Here is a 24821-nt window from a genome sequence, read left to right as displayed (position 1 = left end):
ATCACATGTCCCATTTCCAGGAAGGCAGCACAGCAAAGGAGGGACTACTGACTGTTACGGCTTGACACTTAGCTCGAGCTAACAAGCTAACAGCAGCAGCGTCGTTCTAAGAACTATCCTCTCAAAATGTAAGTCTCTGAAGTTTCTAATAGCTGTTTTCAAAGAAATATTTCAATTGGTAGAAACGTGGTCAAACTTTGTGTAAGGCACCGGGCTTCCGGGAGGTTTGGTGGAACAGGATCACAGAACATAAAGCTACGCCCAAAACTTTGCTGCGTCGCATTTAGCATGCAACAAGTACTCGGATGTAGCTAAGCTAAGCTAGCTGTAGCAAGGTTTGGAAGCTCCGTCAAAAACAAACTATAAGTCGACTCTGCCTTGCACGAACTAGGTTTAAGTTAGGATGTATGTTTTCTGTTCGGTCGAACTAGTTACCGTCCATGTCGTACTGTCACCCACATAACTGAGAGTGATTTCATGGTTTGGTTGTAAGTGTTACAGAAGTCAATGGAAAACAATCCCTGTTTAGTTAAGTAAAAGTAGCGATTGAGTCGATTTGAAAAACGAAGTGTATATATATATTGCCAACTTCTCTGTGAGTTATTATTAACTGGTTGGGAGGACAGCCAAGAGGTCCATTGTTTTCCTTTTTCCATTAACCTCCCCCAATCCCTTAGTCCCACCCCACCACTACCTACCACCATAAACAGGAAGTGTGTCAAAACATTATACATGCACTTTCAAATGATGGCACAAAGCACTTTCACATTATGGATGATTTTATTGCCTGATATTTTTCTGTCAGCAACTGGATTGGACTTGTTTGGATGATGTTAATTCTTCTACCTCTGTACCATGTAACTACTGTATTTCTGTGTTATAAATGAGATCAGATCAGAATTGTAAAGTACCTTTTTAAAATAGAGAAAGAATTCGATTAAATCACTAATAAATTGCGTTACAGATTCTAATGCTTTTTATGCGTGCCTTTTGTAACAACAGTATTCCTTCTCAAGGATAATTTTATATAAAGTTTATTATTATTATGTGTAATTGAAAATCGATCTATGATTTGTGGCAAATGCAAAAGCCAAAAGGTAATACATCAAAGAGAAAGTATCTCTTCCAATACAATTTCTCATTCAATTGCTATGACATAGGGCTGGTAGTGTTACACCTGTGTAAACACCTTACACAGAGATACATGGGAGAGGCTCTATTCTCAATGACATGGACATCTTTGCTGGGTTCTAATAGTTGGTAGTAAAGGCTGAAGCCTATTTGATTGTGAAAAATAAAATAAAATCACAGATTAAATTTATATAAATTTATCAAATGTCTAATTTACCTGTGACATTGCAGTTTTTTGAGAACCTGGTAGCAACCACAACCACAATCATAGTGGCAGTCTTAAAAGTGTTTTTAAAAACCTGCATATACAGTACATGCTTATTTCAGTGTAAAATGCATAGTCAGCTGTTATCTGCACTTGTCTTGTAAGTTGGGTGTCAGCTGCAGTCCCCTCTGTAGTGCTGACAGATGTTTATACTCCGGCTGACTATACTGTTTACACACTCGCTCTGACTGGGGGCGCGGCTAGAAGTTTTGGGCCCTATGAAAGAAAATAATACTGCTGTCACTTATTTTAACCTGCTGCCTCTCTCTCTCTCTCTCTCTCTCTCTCTCTCTCTCTCTCTCTCTACCTTTCTCTCTCTCTCTCTCTACCTCTCTCTCTACCTCTCTCTCTACCTTTCTCTCTCTCTCTCTCTCCACCTCTCTGCTAGAAACTTCAAGAAGGCTGTAGTTATTTTAAAAGTTGAAGAACTTTAGGTGATGGGCAGTAGTCTCTCTCTCTCAAACTCTCTGTCTCTCACACACACACTAGCACACTAGCACAAGCTGGTAGTAGCAGTAGCGTTCTGCGGCCGTTCCGCAGCCCGTGTGCCCCGGGCTTCATTCGTAAAGTACCGGTACTAATAAATGCAGGTATTGTAACGTTTTAACGGCTGAGTATCACGATACCTTTCTAGCATCGTATACCGGGCAACACTAGTCCACAGTAAGCATAAATTCATCTCATTATTGTAATCTTGAAACGAATAAGCACCATCTTCCTGTAATACCAGCCATAAGAGAGGGGCTGTGTGGGTTTGAGTTTGTCAGTAGGTCCTACTTTAGTTCCATACCTGGATTTAATATCTTAATTTTATATGGAGCATATATTTATCAAAAAGTAATAAAAATGGTTTGTCCTGCTAATGGGAACCAGTTTCGTTTGTAGGTTTGTTTAAGAAAATGAGATGTTTTGAACGCTAAATGTTAAGTGTATACATTGGTGATCTTGCTAGATGTGTGTAAGAACTATTTTGCATGTAAAGAAAGTGGCCCATCTACAGCTGTCTTGGTTTTCTTATCATCTGGGCTGAATCTGAGAAGTGTGGGTATATGCTGTAAAATGCCACAGTCATTATAATCCCTGTATGATCCTAACAGGCATTGCTGCCTCGCGTAAGAGGGTGGCAGCAGTTAACCATGTTGGTTAAAAAAAAAAAAAGAACAAACTTTAGAAAATAACTATTCAGATCTGTTTTCCCATTTTAAATGTTGTTTACCCTCCAAGTATTTCATTCAGCTCTCTATTGTCAGTGTTTTGACTGTTATGAAGCATTGACGTGAAGCATCTAGGGGTCTCCCATTCATTTAGCCATATCATCACCACCTAGTGTGTTCTTGCTTCACAAATTATCCTCCATCCACAGACCAGATATTATCCACCCTCAGTGTTTAAATGATTATGGTTCCAGTTATGGTTTTTATGCGTGCACGTTTTCAGACTTATTTTATACCATAGATTAATGCCTTAACATTAACATTTTATGTGGACATTGAGTTCCGTGGTATGCAATAGAATGCTTAAATACAATCTTCTATTTACTCTTAATTTTTAGGGCGGCCATCGTTCCAGAAGGCTCTGGCGCAGGTTCAAGCAACAAGCGCTTGCAGCAGACCCAGGCCCAGGTGGATGAGGTAAGACTTTTCAAATCACTGGCGGCCGAGGTCCAGTTAAACCCTCAGACTTTTACTTTCTCACTGCTTGATATTTATGGTAATCCCCAAAATACAACAATCTCAACCAATGTATGTATTACGCTTAGAATACACACATTCAACGATCTCTGCTTTTTTCTGCTTATTATGACAAAGTAAATGCTGTCCCGTTTTGCTTGCTAAGTTGCAACACAAGCACTGTCAATAGCAGATGCTTCAACTAAGCATGCACATCCTCTTTTATCACTATGAGCACATACTGGGCAGAACCAGAAATTTACCTGCTCACTAATATGAATTCATCTGCACTGTTTACGTGACACTACATTAGCCTTATATCTGCTGACAGCTGTTAGCTAGTGTTAGCTCCCCTGCAGGGACATACTAGTAGAATCCATATATTCAACAGACCCGTACTGAGCTCAGATCAGTGTGCAGGGGCCAGTTACAGCCAGAGTCAGCTGACCACACTGAGTCATGACAGTTCCGTAAGCTGCAGAGGGTGCACACAGACTTATTATTCATGTCAGTACATTACATTTCATTTAGCTGACGCTTTTATCCAAAGCAACTTACAATAAGTGCATTCAACTATGAGGGTACAAACCCAGAACAGCAAGAATCATGTAAGTACATTCATTTCAAAAGCCAAACCACAAGTGCTACATGTAAGTGCTACATATAAGTGCATTTCTATATTTTTTGGGGGGGTTATTAGACATCATCTTCTTAACCAAGTTGTAGTTGGAAGAGATGTATCTTTAGCCTGCGGTGGAAGATGTGTGGACGTTCTGATTTAGTATTTACAAGGCTGTTGTGACCCAAGGCAGCTGATATGTGCTGAACTTACATCTTATATTGGAACAGTTATTTATATATATTTTTCTATTCAGCCATAAACTCTGTGAGTCCTCTCTCTCTCATCTGTGACTCCTCTGCTCCTTGATGTGTGTCTCAAGCAGACACTTACATAACAGCAGCACAACAGTGTCTAAGAATCACCAAACCGTGGTGTCAGTAGCTTTACCTCTGCATGACAACTCATGTGCCAGAGAACGTTCAGTAAAAGAGAAGAGACTATTTATTCTCCAATTTTACTCCGAATCCTGTCAGTGAAGCCACCAGGAAGAAACGGCTGCCAAATCTCGGTCTTCCGTGGTTGTCACTCTTAACCCCTTTACTGTCCTCTCCCTCTCTCGTTCTCACTTGTGGTCACTGTGAAGTTAGCCCCTCCTACACAGAATTTTAACCTTAGCGTGTCAGGCGAAGCCTTCAATTGGCTGTCTGAGGTTTATATAATCACCATCTCCATGGTTATGTAAGGTCTGCATGGGCTTACACACTCCTCTGTGCCCTGCCGCTCTGTCTGAGAGGAGTGGCATTAAGTTGGGTTTTTGGATCAGTGGAACATATAGGTTATGTTTATTCTGCAATATTTTGTGTACACACATGTCTGCTTGATTTTACGTGGACTCTGTTATTAAGCTTAATTGTGTATATAATTAAACCTTGAAAGGCACAATCTCTGCTGATTGGTGGCTTTGTTAGGTAACTGTTGAGAGGTTACTTAATAGTCAAAAGCACTCATGCCATCAATGTTGTATGTACAGTATATTCGAGCATTCCCAGTGTTTTTCTCTATTCTCTATAAATTGACATGTACATCAAGAAACATTCATTTAAAAGTACTGAAATCCAAACAAGTGTTTATTCTCGTTTGTGTGTAGGTGGTGGATATTATGCGCGTTAATGTGGACAAAGTGCTGGAACGTGACCAAAAGCTGTCTGAACTGGACGACAGAGCAGACGCACTGCAGGCCGGAGCCTCCCAGTTTGAGACCAGTGCCGCTAAGCTGCAGAGGAAGTACTGGTGGAAGAACATCAAGGTGTGTAAACACAGTTTGTTCCAAATTACACTGTAAATGATAATAAATAAACCCCATACTACCAGTCTGTAAGCTGAAAGAGGTCGAAATTATACTGATCCTGACAAATTTAACATTTTAGCAGCAATAAAGATAAATAATTCAACTCAACAACAATCATAATACATTTTCCATTTAGAGTTGGTAATAAGGGTCATGCAAATACAAACATTTTATTGTTAACATTATTTTATTTAAATAGATAAATAGCATAACTCCAGTTGAAGTGTGTTTCACTGAATTTACTCTACATTTACCCCCTGCAGATGTGGGCCATCCTCATAGCTGTCATAGTGATCATCATCATCATCATTATTAGTAAGTATCAAGCCTATGGTGTTGTAAAATGTAACCTTCTACATGTAATTACTTTACAGATTGAAATTACAGATTTACCTCAGATTGTTGACTTGTTGATTGTTATGTACTGTATGTTGATTTAGTTTGCATTTAAATTAGTGATACTTATAGTAATTAAATCTGCCAACTTCCTTGGGTGAAATCAACAAGTTTATGCAAGTAATTAAACTTAAATTCTTTACTTCATTCACAGTTTGGTCTAAATCGTAAAACAACAATGGTGGAGGGAGGAGTGGAGGAAACAATGAAGAAGAGGAGAGGAGCAACGTTGATAAATGAGGAAGAGGTCAAGTGATTACTGGCTACTGAGCTCCACAATATTCTGCCCCTCCCGCAGCGGGGGTTCATTCCTTGTCCTGGATTGCCCTATGCCTCTGCGTGTGTGTGTGTGTGTGTGTGTGTGTGTGTACATATATATCAGTAAACTTTTATATGAGTGCGATGCCAAAGAAAGCAGAAAGAAACATACAGAAACAAACCGGTAATTTGACTCAAACACAACGAAAAAATTACTGAATATAAATAAATCACCTTTTGACCGTATGACAAAGTACTCGCACACACACACACACACACACACACATTCCAAACTCAGGACTAGAATTGAAGAATATTGTTGTAAACTCTCCTAGACTTATATTTACTTGTTATGTTTTACTGTATTAATAGTCATGATTTTGCGTGCCAGGCTAAGATAAGTGCCTTCCATTTTTTTGTTTGTCCATTTAGATTCTAACAGTTGTTCTTCATTAAAAGGAAGAGATGCCCCTTTTTCAACTCCAACTGAACACTTCTGCCTTTCAGCATATAATGCCAATATTTTAGATTTATACCCTAATTTTTAAATATAATTGGGTTTGTTGTTTTTCAAGTTATTTACAGTTTTCTGATGAATAATGGAATCTAAGATCCAATTTTATTTATGCACATGGTTGAGTGCTTTTTGAGTTCTCTGTCTAATACCTCAAACCTAGGGTGGAATAAAGAGCAATTTGTTTTGCCCCCCCCAACAACAAAAAACGAGCTGTTAACACGCTGTTGAACCATTTGATACTACCTGTCCTTGTCGCCCTCTTCAGCCGTTTTCAGACATGAACTGACTTCGTCTTTCACAAATGAAGAACACAGCAGAAGATTGTGGGGGTCAGACACATTCAAAACAACTGGCAAGATTCCCAAGTGTTCAGGCGAGGGGTGGCACCTAGGTATGACATGATGTATAAATTTCGCTCTGCAGGGTCTTCTATGTGTATGTCACCTCTTATTCATCCTGACATATTTGTTCTCTTGTTTTTTTTTTCCAGTTTTTTCAGTTGCATGTTAGAAATGTAATTTACATGTCCTCTTCCTCGCTCTGAATTTTCCACACATTTACCTGCTGTAATCTCACAAGGGCTCAGTCGGACATTCTCTGGAGTCTTTAATTGGGAACTGGCAGGAAAAGGTCTGCAAAATGTCCAGAACAACTGACTCTGACATTTGCGTCCTCACATCCATCCCCTCTAGATAATTTCAGGAGAATGTCCAGAGTTCAGTGCATATCTGAAAGCAGCATTTGAGAAAGGACTACTTTACATTATAAGCTAGCATGAGCTTGCCTTAAGACCATGTGCCTTTATGCTAAGACAACAACCTCACAGCCCGACGAAGGCAAAATACACTGCCATACAGATTTTTGAAAAGTGGGTGCTCTCTTAAGATGTGCCAGAAGGTTTTTTTTTTCGTATATTCAAGCACAGTAAGGAGCACGTAGTTTCAGACGGATGCCTTACTCAGTTTCTCCACTGGACAACAGCCAACACTACAGCCATACCTTATTGGCTGGACTTACCTGTCAGTCAAGGAGTGTAGGACCTTCTGAATGCTCTTGACTGTCCTAACAAATACTGTGCTGTTTGCATCAATCAGCTTGGCTTATTAACCTTTAATCAGTCAGGCATTTATCCCTCCCCATCAATACAGAATACTCCCTATGTTTGATAGTTTAGTTTTATTATCCATAGCGTTTTGTGCCAACTCATTATATAGAACTTATCTTGGTGCTCAGCTCACTCTCAAGCATCAGGGGTGTTTGAGTAGTAAAAAGAAGTTCATCACTGGACGATCACTTTTCCTGCTTCCATCTTTTTTGCGAGAACTGTGCTTTAATGAGACAACCTATTTTGGATTACTTTGTACATGGCATTTCATCCAAGTAGAACTGTTGATGTTGTGCTATTCAGTAGTTTTTAAGACATCAGTAAGTCATAGTGCTTGCATGATGCAAGACATGAAATTCTCATCATCCTCTTATGTCTTCATCAGAAATTTGAGGCAAAGTTATTTCCGAATAAGTGCAATTCTACTCGTTGACCCAGAATGCCTTTTGCTTGAATAAAATAGATTTAACTTAAATCACAATACCGTGTCTGAGTGTTTTTTCCCCTCATTGATCTGTAACAGACTAAAGGTTGATGGTTACTCTAACTAACAGAGACTTGCTGTATCACAGGTCATGTTGGAGTCTATGGAAGAGGATTACTATGTGAACATTTCATTGAATCGGAATCCTCTGTCTCTCACAAATAAAGCAAATTAGAGCACAACTATTAAAGTTTTCAGAGAAAAATTAAACATGTAGTTTGGTTCATTTTTCAGTAAGTACACTTCAGTAGTGACGTAATCTAGCAGTGAGAGTGCAGATTACAACCAACTGAATACTTTTCTACCCACCCCCTCTTTTTTACTGCATGAAGGCAAACATACAGTACCCTTAACATGAAACCGTGAAATGCCTTCTCTCGAGCAAATCTTTTGGTTTTCACATTCTGTAGAAACAGGGCAGTGCAACATGGAGGACTCGGAGGAAGAGGACTCACTGCCTTTATAGATATGGTAGATATGAAGGCCTCATTTTAAGATAATGAAAAACACAATGACGTGGGAAGAGGAGGAGACTAAATGTGTCATTATTATTCAGTACAACCACTGTAATTATAACATTGTGGCAACAAGATAATCTGTTAATATAGGCCAACATCAGACACATGTCCGTTAATAAAACCGATCAATGTGAAGTACAGAGAGAGGCAGAGCACAGGTAATGATGACATTTGTCACATGGATGTCATGCAAAGTTTTTTAATGCAGTGTGAAACCAAAACGAGTAGGATCGAATGTAACAAAACCAAGGTTCAGACCTCAGCTGTGAACACACATTTAGAATCCGGTAATGTAAAATAAAACATGAATGAATGTTGTATTCCATGTCTGCCAACAGCTCCCCTGACACACTGGACCTTTAACCATCACAGAAACAGCAACAGTCACATTTGAGAGGTGACCCTTTGGCAGTCTTGCTTAAGAATGACTTTGATTATTGACCACTGAATGAATCCCCTCTCCGGGCTCCTGGTCAGGTGTCACTTCAGTCAGTGAGCAGCAGGGCGGATGACGTACGGACCGACGTGAGTCTGTTCTGGACGCTCGGCTCAGGGTTGTCGCTCTGTTGCGTAACATGGAGGTCCACGTGAACCGCCGACAAACCCCGCACACGCCACGCCCACTCCTTCGAAGGCTCTAATCCAATCACAAGACGCGTACAAACATCACCTGTCCAATCACCGCGGGGTGGGCGGGGTTGCGCAGCACCGGCCTCACGTTGGACAGATGTGTCAGAGCTGCTGTGTGGCGGAGCTGAGGGAACAGCTACGTGACCGGGAGGTGGCTTGGGCTTTCCCCCCCTGCACTTTTAACACAACCTGGAGACATGTTTACTAGGTTTGACTTTTTTGGACACTGAAGCTGAATCGAACGTGTCGCTGAACAGGTAAATATTCCTCAAAAACACCGGTGATATGAGGCGTCGCTGCCGAGTTGGCGAACAAGTGAAGCGAGCGAAGCACCCCTCGCACGCGCCGCCGACCCGAGAGAAGCGCGGATGTAAACAAACGAGATTCGGCCGCTGGTCTCGTGCGTTTCAGCGCCGGTGTGTGGTCGAGGGGGTGTGTTCTGCTCCTGTCGCGGGGGGGGGCTTCACATGTTCACATGTTCACACAGCGTGCTTGCTCAGTAGCATGTGATGCTACCCGGTTAGCTTAACGGGGTCTCTGCTGTAAGTCTGACCGCGGCAGGTTCGGTTGTGATATTCGGCGGACACTCGCTCCGCGTCCACCTCAAGCTCCCTCCTTAGCCAGGGGTTTGTTTTAGGGACCATCTGCAAATCACCGTTGGAATGACACAAATGTTCTTATCAATGCCCATGTGATGACAATCTAAGACATAACTATGATGTCCCGTAACACGCCTTTTTTGATTGCTAAGTGCCGATTAATAATTTTTTCAAAATATTGTAAAAACAAAAAAACTAATTGCACTTTTTTTTAGCTTCGATGTCATGTGACCCACTGACTCTAGATCAATGGCACATTGTAATACTACTCTGGAAAAGTAGAACACGCCTCTTTATATTTGTTTTTAGTGCTTCTTCTATTTCCAACAGCTCCCATGTCATGTAAAGAAGATGATTAAAAACAATGATGTTTAGGCGGCTTTCACAACAAAGTCTTAACCAAAGGACCGTGATTTCTGTCCATTTGCTGTATGAAAACACTGTTTATGGTTTGAACTTTCTCACCATTTAAGGGAAATTGAGCTTGTCACCAATTAATATCAAGGCCATTGCAGTTTGGTACAGCCACAGTTAAAAGCCAGTGACTATAAATTTATTCTAAATATTAATACTATGCTGGTCGGTTAGAACACACATCTTTGTATTCATCCTACAACCTGCAGTTAGCGAGTTCTGTGGCACTGGTTACTGTGTCAACAACAATCTGAGGCTTCAATACATTAATAACATTACAGCTATTATATTCATTGTTACTGTGACTATCAAGCTAGCAATTTACAATATAAACTCAGATTTGAAACGCACATCCCTAAATCTACTTCTGGCCTTGCAGTCAGGTCAGTGCCAGGGTTACTAATTGCTTTATTTCACAGCCACATTTTACTATGTGACAAAATGTGTTTTGTAGCCTGGCCAGATGTGACTCTTCTCACAGTAACGCTGTTTATCAGCGCTGAATGTCAGGCTGGGCTGCAGTCCTCTGCTTAAGCCTTGACGTGTGGGGCTGAGTGGGGTTACTGAGGTCAGTGGGTTCATGTGGGGACTGGGAAGTGAACCGTCAATTGAGTGTCATGTTTGTTATGAGTGGGAGTCGGTCTGTTGTTGAAGCCTGGAAACAGTTTCTATTCCTATTGGATGAAGGCGGTGTTGGCCTTAAATCCTCTTTCACCTCCGTGTTGTTTGTGTACCATTATCTTATATGCAGTGATAATCTTCAGTATTTGCGCTGACCTATAAACAGGTTTACCTACAAGGTCCCTATACCACCTCAGCCCTATAAATATTTAACTTGGAAGATGTCAGTCAGGCCATTTAACCCAGATCCTCTTAACTATTTCCCTCATTAAATATGTGTTAACCTTAATATTATATAGACCACAATAACACCAGGTCAGCGGGTAAATGTAATTGAATTATATTGTGATTTCATAACTGTATATTGTAGATCCTCTAATGTATATCCTGCCCGGCTTTTACTTGCATATCTGCAGGAATCTTGTGTGTACTTGTGATGTGTATTTATGTAGGTATGGGTCTAAATCAGAAATACCATATTGATCCCTTGTGGAAATATAATATAAATAAGAACAATGTAAAATATGTACATATACTCTATTACAGTATAAACAACTGACACATCAAGTCACAAGACTGTAGTGTGTCAGACTGTATGGAGACAGAGAGAAGACCTATATTCTATATTCTCACGCATTGTTATCATTTATTGACCTCAGAAGAGTCATATTATCGAATGTTATCTTCTCACATTTCGATCAGTAGTTTGATCCAACTGTAAAGAAAAAGACTGATTAACTATTAAGGTTTTTTTTATATTTTCCCAAAATATGCATCTGGGCCATCAGGGTTTTACTCCTGTTTCACAACTGATGTGAACCATTTATAATTCAGATCATTTAGATTATTGTGATAGTCCTTGACCAGTCAGTGACCTGTCAATCGATTTGGGAGTGACCCTGGGCTTTGAACAAGTACTCAAACTCTAGTGGGGGAGAGAAGTAAACACCAATAACGTGGGTCAGCACCTTGACCTCAGTGTGGTCTGTTTGTGTGCTGTACAATTGAAGTAAGTAAACATGGGTTTTTGTATGTGTGTTGTGTAGTTATAATGTCAAGTAATGGGTGGATCGGTATGTACACTTTGAATTAGGCTGGTTATGTAATCATGCAGCGATGACTGGTCCAACAACATTTGTATCGACTCCTGTTTGTGTCCATCAGTCTATCTCCCTCTATCTTTATCTGTGTCTCTCGTGTCAGTGTCGCATGTATTTGGTGGGAGCTGCAGCTTGTGTTTGTATATCAAAGCTATTTAGTGCCCTGAAAATAAGGCTGGCAGAAGGATGTTGATTTGAGATGGTAAATACCTGATCTCATTGAACTGGGGTAACGTATCTTTTGGCTTTGTTTTGCTTGATGTGTCAGTGGAGTTAGTTCGAGGCGAATTTGAATGTCAGGGCTTACGGACACTTGGATGACACCACACGAGCAGTATGGAGGGATTTTCAGTTTTTTTCAGTTTTTTACGGTTGAAGAAGTGGTCGCAATTTAGTTCAATTGTATTGGATTTGGCTGCAATGCTGTTTACCTCTGAAACTCCTAAAGTGGTTTGTGGACTCAAACACTTCACCTTCCTCTCCTTCTGCATAGTGGTGAGTAGATAATGAGTGAATTTCCATCCCTTTAAGGGGCAGATTTTTCCCTTTTATGTAACTGTGTTTGAAGAGAAACAGATATACAGTAAGCCATTGTACCTTATTTTGTATTTTCCCCTCCCTGTCTTAGCAGGAAAAAGCATGTAATTGAAAGTAATAGCACCCTGTTTGTTGTGTTTCACCAAGTCTTCCAGAAATATTTACAGTTATTAATTACATTAGTTTCCTGATGTATCATAACATGAGATAGAATAATCCTTATTAGTCCCACTATGGGGAAATTTGCCAGGTTATGGCAGCAAAGGGCAGTAGTAAAAAATTAACACGCAGTTAAAGTAATAAATAAAACATACAATATAAACACAAATATAAGGAATGGAAAATTATATATATATATATATACAAAATTAACTGAATATATGTAACAGTACAGTTGGATCAAGTAAATTTAGAGCCACAAATTGTAACAAAGGGTTTTCTCAGGGCATTTTTCATATAGAGCAGGTCTAGTCTTAGTCTTTATAACATTTACAAAGACCCAGAGCCCCACCATTGGCAAACACTTAGCGACTGTAGCAAAGAGAAACTTTCTTCTTAAGAGGCCGAAACAATCTGAGGGTGGACTGCCATCAACTGGTTGGATTTAGAGAAGGGAGAATATGGGATTGAGACACATTATGTGTCAACACAGAAAACTTATTATGCACACATTCATTTCAGTTTCTTAAAATGTTACCTTCTCAGAGCATTAATCCAGAATAATGTGTCTGCAGGGGTTTCCACAGTTTGCTTCGTAGTACCATGACTTTAAGGCTTCAAGGTTAATAATTTCCAGTTCCTCAAGATCACACTCTGGCCACTACTGTTTTAAACAAACCCACCAGCCTCACATTGTCAACACGGCCAAGATGGAGTACAGTGCTTTTACCACATAATCTGTCATGATTTCTTCATGAGCCCTGAACCACCAGTTCACCACCAGCTGCTAGTTTGTCTATGCTACCATTTGTCCTGCAAACCTGTTCTGATAATGATTATGATCATCTCCTCTCATTTCCCTCTGTCTTACAGTGTTTACAGTGCTGATTAATTATCATCGCCACATGGAACTCATTCCCTCGTTTGAACATATGAAGACTGATCACTATAACTGGAAATATTGCTATTGATGTGTGACCAAAGTGCGGAGATGCCTGGGGGGGACAGCGGCCCAGATGGGGAGGAGCCCGCGCTATCGCCAGCTACAGCTGAATGTGGAGGGGAGGAGAGTGTGATGTCCAGGCAGCAGGACAGAGGGGCACAGGGGAGAGGAGCTTCAGGTGGAGAAGTCGGGCAGGAAGATGAAGAGATGACCAGTGGTTCACATGACCTCTCCTCCTCGGCCAATCACAGCCCTGGGAGTGCCACTGGATCCACCTCCGTTTCAACCAAGAGGTATTTGCCCGGGCATATCTGTAAACATTCACAACACAGTGATTTAAGTTTTTGTCACATCTCAAAACAAGTTTTAAAATGCACAATAGTGTGTTTATCAGCCTACAGAATTTCTTGTTAATCAATTTGAGAGTTTAGACACCTTAGTATTAGTTAACTACAATTAGCATTTTATCTTTGTATATATATTTTTTTTTTGTCTCTGACCTCGACTTCAGATCAGATATAAAAGATATCAGATGAACAATGTACTCACCAAAGTTGGAGCTGAGATCTTGTTACAGAACAACATGCTAATAAAACACGCAACAGAACAAAACATGGAACCGTCAGACCAACAAAGAGGTTGTTAACAAATCAACAGTTTAGTTTAGATTACTATGGTAACCACTGAGGTAGAAATAAAAGTCTGCATGCTCATAATGTTGTGTGGGAAAACAGAGTGCACATGGCCATGACAAATGCAGTCGATAAAGATGAAGACACTTGTGTATGCTATTGGTTTGTAGTTGTGTGATCCATCTTTGTTTGCTCCCCCAAATAACTTGATAATAAACAATAAAACCAATGGTCAGAGTCGAAGAAATTCACAACTCAGTCTGCAGGTTTTGATGAATGTGAGGCTGCCGAGCAACTGATGTTAAAAAAAACACAAGTGTCCCTTTTATAACTGCTTTACCATGAAGTGATTCTGTAATACTGACAAAAATACCACCCATAAAAAAGAGCAATCTCAGTGTCTCAAGTGAGTAGTAATGTGCCATAAATTGATTTTCATACCATACTGGGATGTGTTGAAACCAGGGTCTTAAAATATAAATCTTAAATCATTTGTGTGAAATAAAAAACATTGAAAACTATATCTGCTATGTTCTCTTCTGTGTAATTGTGATGTAATTATGTTTATTGATATTGAATCTCTGATTCTGTAGCGGTGAGCATGCAGATGGTGGCAGAGGGCAGGCCCACAGAGAAGTGAAGATCACTGTGGCTGAGATGAAGAAGAGGCTTCCGTCAGGCAAAGGCAGTCGCAGCAAATCCAGCACTGTGGAGGCCTTACATTACGCACTTAACTGTGTCAAACAAGTTCAAGGTAACAGGGCTGAACACACAGCTGGAAACATTTGTGATTCTCAGAAAGAGTTTGTTTTTTTTAACCGTTTTTCCACCAAACCTGCCAACCCGTTGGTCCTTTTCGTGCTTTTGTCTGCAGCCAATAGTAAATACTACAAACTGCTGATTAGAACTGGCCAGGATGAGAGGAGAAATGCCACCGTTTGCTCCCTGGAAGAGTTGGAAAGAGTCACGTCTGAACACACCCTTAAAAACACGGTACACACTCGCATAACACACACACACACAAACACACACACGAGAACTCGTGATACTTCACATTCTTGCCTTAATTGTAGCCGACATTTATCACCGAAAACGCACAAGGCATCACCTGTGGAGAGGTTTTGTTGTGAGCAGTTCTGTGCCAGTGACAGCCAGTAGCTGGAGGCATCATGTTTTTGTGTTGCCCGTCCATCCATCCATCCCATTCTTGTGAACACGATATCTCAAGAATGCCTTGAGGGAACTTCCTCAAATTTGGTACACATATTCACTTGGACTCAAGGATGAACTGATTCGACTTTGGTGCCTGGAGGACAAAGGTCAAGGTCACAATGACCTCATGTTCCACTGAATGTGACATATTAGGACTGCCCGTAGGGAATTTCATTACATCTGGCACAATTCACTTGGACTCACTGATAAATTGATTTGATTTCAGTGGTAAAAGCTCAAGGTCACAGTGGCTTCAAAAAATGTGATATCTCTGTTTGAGGGAATTTCTTCAACTTTTGATCAGTTGTCACTTGGACTTAAAGATAAAGTCATTTATGTTTCAGTTTTCAAAGGTTACAGTGACGTTTATATGAATCTGGAAAAAAAGTATGTAGAAATACACAGAAACTGCGCTGGTTGGCGGAGGCATCAAACCGCAGTGCGGTAATTCTAGTTATTCAAGGCTCCATCACACTGGCAAACATACATGCATGGAAAGATATGTATATTTCTGCCTCGCGCTTGGGCATGTGAGTGTGAGTGTATGTGTTCACTGCTTTTGTGGGTCTGTGACTTGGCTCGCTTGTGTACGTGTGTCTTTCTACATGTGTTCATCTCTCTATATCTGTGTGTAGGACTCTTTCGTGGTTGTCTTCTCCCTGTCGAGCGGCCGCGTGCTTTACGCATCGGAGCAGGCTCACACCATTCTATGCTGCAAGCGGAAGTTCCTGGAGTCGGCCAAGTTTGTGGATTTGCTCTTCCACCAAGATGTTAATGTCTTCTACGCGCACACGGCTCAGCCGCACCTGCCGCCCTGGAGCAACTCGCACACAGGTGTGTTTTAACCACATTTAAAAACCTTCAGTTAATTTTTATTTTTTAGGTTAAGCTAAGGAATCAACTTTAAGTATTAATTATTAAATAAAGTTTCAACCTTTGTGTTAAATTGAGGTTAATTCCAGTATTAAAATTAGTCTTATATTTTACTTCTATCCTTTTCATTTTTGTATGCTTTGCATATAATGAAATACATGGATTCTTTTTTTATCCCTATAGCCTAAATAACATGTGTATTTTAACATGCAAATACCCCTTTTCTTTGTTGTCTGTCTCTGCAGCGGGGGTTCTGTTTGACTGCGCGCAGGTCAAGTCCTTCTTCTGCAGAATCAGGTCAGCATAAGTATCAGGTCTGAAATCTATTTATTTCTTAAGTTAGACATGACATAATTCAGTGATTGCAGAATAAGAGAATCTTTCTTGGGTGAGCACAGAAGATATGAATTCCATCCATTCTTGTAGAATAGTATCAGACAAGCTCTGCAGTTATTAATCTTTACCAATAGATATAAGTAAAGGTCACCTGAGGGATAGTTTTCAGAGCTCTTCATTCATCCTGACACCTCTATGGGACTTTGTTACGAGCTATACAGCACAGATAAAGACGAAGCAAGTCATCGCTGTATTATCGTAGCACAGAGAGATTACTGTTTAAGGTTAGACCAGTCTTGAAACGGATAGATATGACTATATCAGCATTTGTTTACTTTCCTGTAAACCTTCTACTAGTGTTTTGCCTCAGCTAAAAAGTTAAAAGGCTGGTTTCCCCATGTGATCACAAAGGAAAGTGAAATTCATGTGTATATTTTAGGGGTAGGAAGGACCGTGAGGGGGAGATGCATTACAATCCATTCCGAATTACACCGTACCTACTGAAGGTGCAGGGAACAGGAGCAAGTGGAGAGGAGGAGGAGCCGTGCTCTCTGTCACTGGCTGAACGCATCATCTCTGGATATGAAGGTACAGTCATTACCACCAAAAACTGAACACAACCAGCATTGTTCTAAGTGATTACCAATGATTGAATGGGAAAGTTGTGAACAAAAAATATTTTAACTTGATTACTCGCGCTACACACTCATGTACTTCCTGATTTAGTTTGTTATTTGTTCATGCAGCCCCTCGGATCCCCATGGACAAGCGCATCTTCACCACCACACACTCCCCTGGTTGTGTGTTTCTGGAAGTGGATGACAGGTCCATACACACACAAAAATGTGCACAGCCAGAGTTTGAGCTGTATGTTGAGCCTTTATATGGATGTGTGTTGATGAAGATGACATTACGATTATTATCCACAGGGCTGTGCCGTTGCTAGGATACCTTCCTCAGGATCTGATTGGCACGTCGTTGCTGACTTGTATTCATCCAGAGGACCGGCCCCTCCTGCTGTCCATGCACCGGAAAGGTACATGCTCAAGGAAGGTTTCTTTGGAGTAGTTCATTTCTAACGTTACAAATAACAAATAGTAGTGTCGGGACTCTGGAGTAGTAGTGAGTACAACAGGGATATGGTAATTTGTCAATTAATGCATTTGTAGAAAAAATATGAAGTACATTAACCAGTAACAGAAGTTATTAGACCCAGAGTTAATATCCATCCAGGTTTTCACTTTCACAGTCTGTCATTCAGTTAATTACATCTTCATCTCTCTCTTGTTTTTCACTTCTTGGTACCATGTGTAGTGTTGAAGTATGCTGGCCAGCGGCCATTTGAGCACTCTCCTGTGCGTATGCGCTGTCAGAATGGAGACTACATCACCTTGGACACCAGCTGGTCCAGTTTCATCAACCCATGGAGCCGCAAGGTGGCCTTTATCATCGGACGGCATAAAGTCAGAACGTAAGGAGCAAAAGCACTATCACAAAAAAGACAATCATTTAAAGCGTTGTATTCAAAAGTAAAGTCTCGGTGCCTTCAATGTTCTCAGGAAGAGGATTTGGATTTTGCATCTGTCTTATAACCCATCTGTTTTTTTCGGTGAAGTGCTGCTGCAGCATTGATATTGCTAAGAAACCAATTTAATTAAATTGCATCACGATAAGGTAGATGTCACTGTGCTTTTCTCTTTGCCTGTAGGAGTCCACTGAATGAGGATGTATTTGCTGCTCGGACTCAGGAGGATTTTACAGTCACTCATGAAGAAATTAAAGACCTGCAAGCAAAGATCTATAAGCTTTTCCTGCAGGTGAATATTTGTTGAAAAAAAACCTAACACAAATGTTGAACAATTCAAAATATTGAAATAAATGTTTTTAGTTATTAATCAAAAGAGAAAAGGTAAAGAAAATTTGCAGTTTTAAAATTAATTTATTATTATCTCAAGTTAACCTTGCTCCTCTATTTTATATCATAATGACATTGTCCTGTGGGTTTTCTTGGTTGATAGAAAGAAATTATATTCACACTTAGTTTTAAACGCATCAGTTTTGTCACATTACATTTACGTCTGCTGTCCAGGGGTTTTAAGCCCCTAAAACAACGACTTTTGGAAACGCTACTGTCCAGTTTAAGTTAAAAACTCCAGGGTTTTGTTTTATTATGGAAAGGCAGAGACTGAGACACCCTTGTTCTCTTTATTGAACCGAAGATATAATATGCATACACACACAGCACACCCATCACAATCTGTGCTGCCTGATCACAGCTGGGTTTTCTCAGATCCACTTGGGTATTGTACATAATATTAAACAGACCCTGGACCGTTAAAAAACAGGAAACAGGGATTCGAACCTAAATGGGTTTGGTTTCTAGTCCTAGAGTTTGGGTCCCACTCAAATGTGGTTTACACGCAGCCTCATAGAGGAATCTTTTCTGTAATGTCATGCTTTCTTTGTGTGTTTGTGTATACGAGAATTACTCACTTCTTTGTCTCTTATCCTCAGCCGGTCCACAACAATGGTTCCAGTGGTTACGGCAGCTTGGAAAGTAATGGATCTCATGAGCATTACATCAGCGTCGCTTCTTCAAGTGACAGCAATGGTAACCTATGGGAGGACTCACACCGGGAATCGGTGAGACAGTGACATCACTTCTCAGCAGACCAATGGTAGCTCATTTGCTCTTGCTATGATTAATCACACTGTTTTATTTTGTGTGTGTGTGTATTCTTGCAGATGACTTTGCAGCAGATCTGTGCCGATGTGAACAGAGTGAAGAGTTGGGGTCAGCAGGCTTATCTGGATTCCAACCACAAAATGTCTCTTCTTGGCAAACCTGCCACAGGTAAAGCAGTCCCACACACACACACCAATACAATGCATTACGTTGACGGACTTTTGTTGTTTATGTTGACGTTTATGTTAAAGGGAATTTCATCACATCTGGCACAAACATTCACTTACACTCAAGAATGACCTGAATAGAATGTGGTGGCCAAAGGTCAAGGTTATGGTGGCCAAAGGTCAAGGTTATGGTGGCCTCACAAAGTATTATTATGTTATTCTTGAACATGATATCTTAAGATCAGCTTGAGGGAATGTCTTCAAATTTGGCACAAACATTCAATTGAACTCAAAGATGTGCATCAGTGCAAATATTTCATAATTAAAATTACCCTTTATTCATCCAGCACGTCTGCCGCCCGCAGTCTTAAACCCTGAGGTCAGAGATCATGAAGAAAGCAGGAAGCAAACACGCATTCCCTCCTATCAGCAAATCAACTGTGTGGACAACATCATCAGGTGTGTGGTCGTAACCACGCTTGCATCATCTCATCTCAGTTCACTACACAACAAAGCACGTAATTAATTTCTCTCTGTTGCAGATATTTGGAAAGCTGTACAGGTCCAGCCCTTAAGCGCAAGAGTGAGTCTCATTCCCTGGCCACCTCATCTTCCTCATCATCTTCCTTCACATTCGCAGCACATGACTTTGTCTTCTGTAATATTCTTTGCCAAATCAACATGAACTGATGCTTATTTTCTTACTCGTGTATCCAGTGGTGGTGTTGGACAGTGAGGTGTCAATGGGCCCTGCAGCTGTAGTGGGAGCACCTCTCACAGACATCACAATGTCCACCGAGGCCATGAGTGTGGTCTCAGTCACCAGCCAGTGTTCATACAGCAGCACCATCGTACATGTGCCGCAGCCTGAGTCAGGTACTTAAACACGCCGTCATGTCTGTGTTATGATCTATGAGGAGTTAAATCTTCATTTAGAAAAGCTTTGGATCACTCTCTGTTTGTGAGCTGTCAGGAAACCACTGAACAAGGTTTTTTCCCTCAATGTTCACACACAGAGGCCACGGCACCAGAGGATGCACATATGGGCAGTGAGCCTGCTGACGCTGTTCCCACCCACGTCCGTCCTGCCCCGAGCCCCGCCGCGGAGGAGCGAAGATTTGTAGGTCTCACCAAGCAGGTGCTGTCAGCTCATACCCAGAAGGAGGAGCACGAGTATGTGGATCGTTTCCGCCACCGCATCCTCCAGAGCCCCTACAGCTCCTACCTGCAGCTGGACAACAACTCGATGGCTCACTCCCATCACCCAGGTATTTGTACTTATATGTGTAGTAAGGCTTTTTTTTAGAATACAATCTCATTTAGTAAATGCTAACTAAAATGTTTGTCCATCTCACTATAGGTGATTACCTACGTCCATTGAGCGGCGGTGGTTGTAACCGCTCTCGGGGAGGAAAGCCCAGGTACAAGCGCCCCAAACCCCAGGGTTCCTCAGATAGCTATGCCTCTCCACCTGGCCCTCCTCGCCGTGTCCCTGTCTCTTCCTGGCCTCCATCAGAGTCATCTCAGCCCCAGATGGGTGCATCCTACAGCCAAACATCCCCACTCCAGACGCCATTCTTCCCTATGATGGCGACTCAGCCTAGCCCAGAGCAACCGCCCAGAGCACAACAGATGCCTGGAGCGACTCCTGTAGTGCGGCGGCCTCCAGACCAAACCCAGCTCAGCTACAACTTCAACACCATACAGTCGACTCAGAGCCTGTCAGGCATGCAACCAATCCACATGCATTCCATTCCGAGTCTGCAGAACTTTCACACCATGCAGCCCATGGCTCCAGTCCAACCCATCAACCCTTACTTGACTCCAGTCATGGCCGTCATCCTTCCCAACTACCAAACTTTTACTGCAGGTTACCCAGCCATGTTCCCTCCATCGGGTACCTCCATGCTGCCCCAGGCACCCATCACCATGACGGGCTTTGCCCCTGGCAGTTCCCCTTTCCTGCAGCCTCAGTTCCACACACAGCCCAGCCCCCACACTATGACCTCCCCGGTCCCTCTGCTTTGCTCTCCCAGACCCAGCTCCTCTGTTGGGGAGGAGGAGGAGGCACCTGGAGCCCGAGCTTTATTCTCCAGCTCTCGCTCGAGTTCTCCCCTGCAGCTCAACCTGCTGCAGGAGGAGCTGCCCAAGCCGAGTGAAGGGCAGAGCAGCACCGGGCACAACCACACAGAGAGCCTCCATGGAAAACATGCCAACGAGGTGAGTCGGCTGTCGTCCATCAATCTTTACCTTCAACAGGCTTTATACTACTACTTTATACTTTCTTACATGTTTAAACAAATTCATCATTCTGTCATTTAATGCATAGCCAGTACAGTATATACAGTTCTGAAGTCCAAGGAACCAAATTCTGGTGTATTTCTGACCTTAAGACCCTTTCCTTTCTCAGGCTGACACCCCCAGTGACTCTGGGAACCATGATGCCCAGTCTACATCCAGTGAGATGCTTGATCTGCTCCTGCAGGAGGATGCCAGGTCAGGGACCGGCTCCAACGCTTCAGTATCAGGGGAGTCTGGAGGCTCGTTGCGATCTGGATCTGGATCTGGCTCCAATGGAACCTCCACCTCTCACACTGGTAAGAAGGAGAAAACTGACACTTTCAATCCATATAACATTTAAGTTATAACGATTGTCTTTTTAATTAGTTGATAATATATATTATAAGCACACTAGTTATAGTGAAACTATATTCGACATCTTTTGGTATTTTTGTCATCACAATGTTACGATGAATCTGTAATGTCAACATTTATTAGCTAATTGAAATGAGCAACGAATATGTGCTTGACTTTTGGCCCGAGATGCTGGTGCTAGTGAGACATCTAGTGGCAAGGAATATTGTATGTGTAACCTCTGAACACAGTGACTGACGTGTTAATGGATTTACAGGCAGCAGCAACAGCAGCAAATACTTCGCCAGCAATGATTCATCAGACACGTCGCGCAGAGCCCGCAAGAGCCAAGCGGCACCAGCAGAGAACCAGCACAGCTTCGACACGTGTGCGGAGAACTCCTTGTGGAGCATGATCCACAACACACCTGAGCGAGTCATGATGACGTACCAGATCCACACCAGGTACACACAGCGACACTTCTCCTGGTGTTTCCATTCCTTTCTCAATAAACAGAAAAATCTGTTGTGTTAAGACCTTTGACAGCTGTCAGGAAGCAGCTGCTTCTTGCATCACCGATTGAAATGTGACCAGCAAAGGAAAATGCTTGAAAATGCCAACACATACAGAGCAGAGCAGAATTTCTTCCCTACTCTGTCAGTTGTTCCTGTGAGCTGTGCTCTGTAGTTAAACCTTCATTAACCCTAGAAACATGGTGTCATTGGAAGCTAGAATGGCACTCAGTCGAGCGTATACCTCCGCCGCCACCAAGGACCAACAGTCCCTCAATGAAACCATGTTTTAATTAACTAGATCTGGATTTTTATTTGGCTCTGCACCAAATTGTACATCATCATAAACATCAGTCCCAAAAGAGAGAGAGCAACCACATCACTTGTAGATTCTGCAGTTTGGTAATTTCTAAATCGTTGAGCTGAATTATAGTCAAGTCAAATAAAAATAAAAAACGTAATTCCTTTTTGTCAGTCCAACTTTCTGAAGCTCAAACCCTATTTGCCATGTGAGGTTTCGAGACCATGGAAATGTTTTTGAAACACTTTTTTTTTTTTTTAACTTGCTTTGTAGATTTGCCATCATTTCCATGACATTCTACCCATCTGACAGTTGCTCTATGACTCTGCCTCTCTGAGTGCCATGGTCTTAACTCAATCCCTTGATTTAATCATGTAATGACATCAGTATGAAATTAAGGGGATGCACACAAACAAATATGTAGCGATTTCACTGTTTAGCAAGCCAACAAAGGCTCGTCATGACTCCATGTGCAGCAGCTAATTCTCTTGGCAGAAGTGGCAAACAGCGACTAAGGCAAGGAAGACCTATAACTTTATAACTTTGTCTTATTTTACCCACAGGGACCAGACTGAGGTGTTGGCAGAGGACAGGGAGAAGCTTCGGGTTCTTCAGCCTCGCCAGCCCTGGTTCAGCCAGGAGCAGAGAGAAGAGCTGGCTGAAGTCCATCCCTGGATCCAACAGCGCACTATCCCACAGGAGATCGATACACAGGTGGGGATCTTCACACACTCACCACAAGTAAAATGCCTTCTCTTTGACCCCCTGAAACCACTTCTAACTTGTCTTTTTGTGTTTGTCAGGGTTGTGGGACCTGCAGCTCAGGAGCAGGGGTCACCCACTTCCCTCGCCCGCCTGCCCCAGAAAGCTCCTCCCCTCAGCAGCACTCCAGTGGACCTGTGTTGGACACTTGAGAGACATGGTACCCCTAAAAACAACCACCACCCGGTTCATAGCGAACCAGCCCAGTCAGAGACCCTCCCAGAAAGTCCCACCATGCATCTTCTTCTGACCAGTCCAGAGGAGTGTGTCCCTTTGCTTTAAATACATGTTTAACTTGTTATGTAAAGTTATCGGAGGCTGGACCAGGCCCTGTGGAGTGGAGGAGTGGAGGAGTGGAGGAGGCGGGAGAGGCGACATTCTCACCGGCATTTCGTCTCAGTCGGCCTGACATTGGACCATGAATATTTGACCTCTCTTCTGTTTGTGTTTATAGAGCCTCTGTCGGGCTTTAGTTTGTATCCAAGACTCCTTTGGTGCCATGAGCCACTTGATGCCCAAGAGAGGAAGAGGAGGGTCATTCGGTTGCTGAACATGAGCACTATGTACTCACACCCAGTCTGCTGGACCAGTGACTGGGTGACAAAGACAGCGCTGGCCCAGTTGTCGTATTACAACACACAGCAGACTGTGCTCCAGTGACATGGAGCGCAGGTTCTACAGTTTACATGTACCACATCATCTCCTTCAGTGACATACCATGACATACCATGGATTACACATGGTAGTTTTGTTTTCTTTCCCCGATGGGCACTAAGACAAAGACACTGTTTATAATGTTCAAATATGAATATTGTATTTTAATTGTTATTATTCCATCAGTTCTTGTTTAGAGCATCATTGTTTTTTATGTTACTCTGAGTCACAAACAACAGCAAACATGTTGATATTTTCAAATTGAATTTAGTACAACAAAATAAATGCACCCCAGTTTACTTCAAACGTCCTGTCGCAGCTCCTTTTCACTACCCAGCTTCCTGCCTGGTCCTCACCCTGTAGATGACCTCCAACTGTAAACAGACACAGCAGGGCCCCAAATATCCTCTGATCCTGCGTTTACTCTCTGAATGAATTCCCCTCCACACTCTGTGTAGCTCTCTGTCTGAATGACTGCGTGTTTGTGTGAAACAGAGCGACAGAGGAATCAACTAACACGTTGTAGTTCCTACTGGAATAGGTCCGATGGCAGGTGATCTCATGAATGTGTGTGTGTCTGTGTGTGGGCGTGCACGCTCTGACTGATTGCAAGCTGCTGCCTTTGACACCGTTGTCCAAAAGTGCAGGACAGACCAGGGTTTCCTGGAAAATGTTTATCACAAAACAAACTTCACAAAGTGTATAAAAAAAACCATTTGTCTTGATTTCAGGGACTGTCTGTGACACAAAGGAATGAATGAATCAATGATCTAACATGCACTCAAGTGTGATTGT

General features: G+C 42.0%; 2 protein-coding genes across 2 annotated transcripts; both read left to right on the top strand.

Moving 5' to 3' along the window:
- Positions 1-7733, top strand: vamp3 (vesicle-associated membrane protein 3 (cellubrevin)). Its single transcript, XM_034585445.1, has 5 exons — positions 1-128; positions 2949-3027; positions 4776-4934; positions 5240-5291; positions 5527-7733. Coding segments are annotated over exons 1-5 (309 nt in total). The 5' UTR covers positions 1-126; the 3' UTR covers positions 5544-7733.
- Positions 7734-8970: 1237 nt separating this feature from the next.
- per3 (period circadian clock 3) lies at positions 8971-24797 on the top strand. Its single transcript, XM_034585446.1, has 23 exons — positions 8971-9141; positions 13197-13550; positions 14483-14643; positions 14764-14882; positions 15737-15935; positions 16220-16271; positions 16750-16898; positions 17057-17135; positions 17240-17346; positions 17625-17781; positions 18019-18127; positions 18825-18953; positions 19056-19164; positions 19511-19622; positions 19706-19833; positions 19881-20039; positions 20180-20431; positions 20524-21383; positions 21574-21760; positions 22075-22261; positions 23174-23324; positions 23414-23646; positions 23820-24797. The coding sequence occupies exons 2-22, from the start codon at positions 13285-13287 to the stop codon at positions 23522-23524; spliced, it is 3783 nt and encodes a 1260-aa protein (XP_034441337.1). The 5' UTR covers positions 8971-9141; positions 13197-13284; the 3' UTR covers positions 23525-23646; positions 23820-24797.
- The last annotated feature ends 24 nt before the right edge of the window (positions 24798-24821 follow it).

Source organism: Hippoglossus hippoglossus, chromosome 5 (genome assembly GCF_009819705.1).
Source record: "Hippoglossus hippoglossus isolate fHipHip1 chromosome 5, fHipHip1.pri, whole genome shotgun sequence".
Taxonomy (NCBI): Eukaryota; Metazoa; Chordata; class Actinopteri; order Pleuronectiformes; family Pleuronectidae; genus Hippoglossus; species Hippoglossus hippoglossus.
Note: the sequence above shows the minus strand (reverse complement) of the source record. Positions and strands in the feature narration are given on the sequence as shown.